Consider the following 3,441-nt stretch of genomic DNA (forward strand, 5'->3'; position numbering starts at 1 on the left):
ATATATGATAGCCATTTGGGGGAAAAAAAAGCAAGGGATAACATTTGATCCATTGCTAACACTGTACACATGAATTAACTTCAAATGAATTCAAGATCTAAATGTAAAAAATAATACTGTATAAATACCAGAAGAAAGCATAAGATAATTCTTTTATAATCTGGGTTTAAGAAAAGCTTTCTATGACTGAAGTCCAGATCCAATAAAAGAAAAGATTAACAAATTTGACTGTATTTAAAACTTTAAAAACATTTTTAACTTTAAAAAATTTAAAGAAACAAAGTCACAAGACAAATGACAAACTAGGAGAAAATACTGACAGCCAAATTGCTTGAGAAAGATATTCAAGGTAGTTATTTAATGCTTAGGAAGTACCTTAATTTACTCTTGATCCTCATTTTATAGATAAGAAAACTAGAATGTTGGGGGCATACTTTTGTTTCTTAAATAGTGTTTTTTATTTATTTAACATTGAATGACATTTACTATTTTGCTAGTGTCTAATGACACTGATAATATAAAAAATTTCATTCATTCATTCATTCATTCAACAAATATCTACCCAGTGCCTATACTGCTGGTGGTCGAGATACATGAGACAGAAAAACGGACACACCCTAGCTGTCCTGGTTATACAGATACATTCTGATAGGGCCCAAACATACAGAACAAATATTTAATTTCCATTGTGATATGCTACAAAGTAGAGGCACATAATTGCATTCTTATGTAGAGACTGAGACAGTTTCTAATGTTAAGGAAATAAACATTAAATGAAAATTGAAGAATTTTAAAGAATCATTTATATAGAGAGTGAAATGATTATTTCTTACCATTTTCAGAGTTAGAAAACTGAGGTGCTCTAAATTCTCTCATTTGAGAATGTTTTTCCTTGTGATCTTTGTTTGCTAAAACAAAAGCACATAAAAGAAAAGTTGAACAAGAAGAAATTCAGCAAGAATATTTACTGTAATATTTTATCATTAGGTCAAGTGTTCAATTGACCAAATCAGAGTCTAAAACATACAAAAGGGAAACATAAAAATTTAAATAATCTTATATATAAAAATCACATTTGTGTGTATATATGTGTGTATGTGTATGTATGTATATGTGTATATATATATATATATATATATACACACATAAATATATCAGTATAACATCAGAGGTATTCAGGTGCTCTATTAAGTCTCTGTCCCTTTGAAATTTAAGTTTTCACATTCCAAAGTCCGTTCCTTCCTTGGTGGACCTATTCTTATTCTATGCTTTCTGATAGGCCATTTTATATTTGTTCCTCCTGATCTCCATGCCCTGATACTCTGACACAATGGATGTTTATTTTATGTTGAATGAATATGGTCTACGATTTTATTATTGTTTAATTGACAAAAGCATATAATTTATCACATACAGCATATTGTTTTGATATATGTAATACATTGTGAAATGGCTAAATTTAGCTAATTAACATTTGTATTACCTCACATACTATTTTTTGTGGTGAGAACACTACTGTCTTAACAATTTGTTGTTTTTGAGACAGAGTCTTGCTCTGTCAGCCAGGCTGGAGTGCAGTGGCACAATCTCAGCTCAATGCAATCTCCACTTCTGGGGTTCAAGCGATTCTCCTGCCTCAGCCTCCTGAGTAGCTACCACACCCAGCTAATTTTTGTATCTTCAGTAGGTATGTGGTTTTGCCATGTTGGCCAGGGTGGTCTTGAACTGCTGATCTCAAATGATCCTCTCGCCTTTGCCTCCCAAAGTGCTGGGATTATAGGTGTGATCCACCATGCCCAGCCTCTCTCAACAATTTTCAAGAATATATTGTTATTAAATACAGTCACCACATTTTACAATAGATCGTTTGAACTTATTCCTCCTGTCTAGTTGAAATTTTGTATCCTTCAGACATCTCCCCAGTGGCCTCTCCACAACTACCTACCACTCACTCTATTCTCTGCTTCTATGAGTTCAACTTTTTAGATTCCACATATAAGTTGGTATTTGTCTTTCTGTGTCTGGCTTATTTCACTTTGCATGATGTCCTCTGGGTTCATTCACTTAGTCACAAATGATAGGATTTCCTTCTTTTTGAAGGCTGAATAGTATTCCATTGTGTACACGTACCATAATTATCTTTATCTGTTCATCTATTGATGAACACTTACATTGATTCCATATATTAGCTATTGTGATTAAGGATATAGTCTACTTTTTTTTTTCTGAGAAAGGGTCTTGCTCTGTTGCCCAGGCTGGAGTGCAGTGGCATGATCACAGCTCACTATAGCTTCCACCTTTCAGGCTCAAGAGATCTTCCCACCTCAGTAACTAGGACTCCTCCCAAGTAGCTGGGACTATAGGGTGTGTCACCTTGCCTGAATAATTTTTTAAAATTTTTTGTAGAAACAAGGTCTCACTATGTTGCCCAGGCTAGTTTTGAACTTCTGGGCTTGGCCTCCCAAAGTGCCAGGATAACAGGTGTGAGCCACCATGCCTGATCAAGGATATAGTTTACTTTTAAAAATTTGTACATATTTGTGAGGCACGTGTTAAATTTGGTTACATGTATATAATGAGTAGTGGTCAAGTCAGGGTATTTAGGGTGTTTGTCATCTGAGTATAATACATTTATGTTAAGTATAATAACTGTGGTCTGCTATCAAACATTGATATATTCCTTCGATTTAACTGTTTCTTCGTACCCTTTAACTCACCTCTCTTCATCCTCCTCAATCCCCCCACCACTCACCCTTTCCAGTCTCTGTTATCTATTTTTCTACTCTCTACCTGCATGTGATCAAAATGTTTAGCTCCCACATATAAGTGAGAATGTGTGATATTTGTCTTCTTGTGCCTGGCTTATTTCACTTAAGATAATGACCTCCATTTCCAACCATGTTGCTGCAAATAACAGGATTTCATTCTTTTTATGGCTGAACAGTATTCCATTGTGCATATATGGACCCTTAGGGTTGATTCCATATCCTCTCTATTGTGAATACGGATGGAATAATCATGGAAGTGCAGGTATCACTTTGATATATTAGTTTCTTTTCCTTTGGGTATATAACCATTAGAGGATTGCTGGATCAAATGATAATTCTATTTTTAATTTTCTGAGAAATCTCAATACTGTTTTTCATAGTGGCTGTATTTCATAGTGTTTTTCATAGTTTACATTCCTACCAACAGTGTGTAAGAGTTCTCTTTTCTCTGCATCCTCACTAGTATCTGTTATTGTTTGTCTTTTTAATAACAGCCATTCTGACTGGGATAAGCTGATATCTCATCGCAGATTTGATTTGCATTTCCCTGATGATGAGTGATGTTTAGCACTTTTTCATATACCTGTTGACCATTGTTGTTTTCTTTTGAGAAATGTCTATTCATGTCCTTTGCCCACTTTTTTTTTTTTTTTTTTTTTTTTTTGGAGTGTGT

The 3,441-nt window shown here is 34.2% G+C and overlaps 1 protein-coding gene across 7 annotated transcripts in view; it reads right to left on the bottom strand.

Moving 5' to 3' along the window:
- The window catches only part of ICA1L (islet cell autoantigen 1 like), a 76,110-nt gene that overhangs the window by 21,180 nt on the left and 51,489 nt on the right, over positions 1-3,441 (bottom strand). For all 7 annotated transcript variants that reach the window (XM_037741431.1, XM_017536820.2, XM_017536821.2 and 4 more), the window contains one exon: positions 834-908. In XM_037741431.1, the coding sequence (XP_037597359.1) occupies positions 834-908 (75 nt within the window). The remainder of the gene's footprint in view (positions 1-833; positions 909-3,441) is intronic.

This window comes from Cebus imitator, unplaced genomic scaffold, assembly GCF_001604975.1.
Source record: "Cebus imitator isolate Cc_AM_T3 unplaced genomic scaffold, Cebus_imitator-1.0 Scaffold101, whole genome shotgun sequence".
Lineage (NCBI taxonomy): Eukaryota > Metazoa > Chordata > Mammalia > Primates > Cebidae > Cebus > Cebus imitator.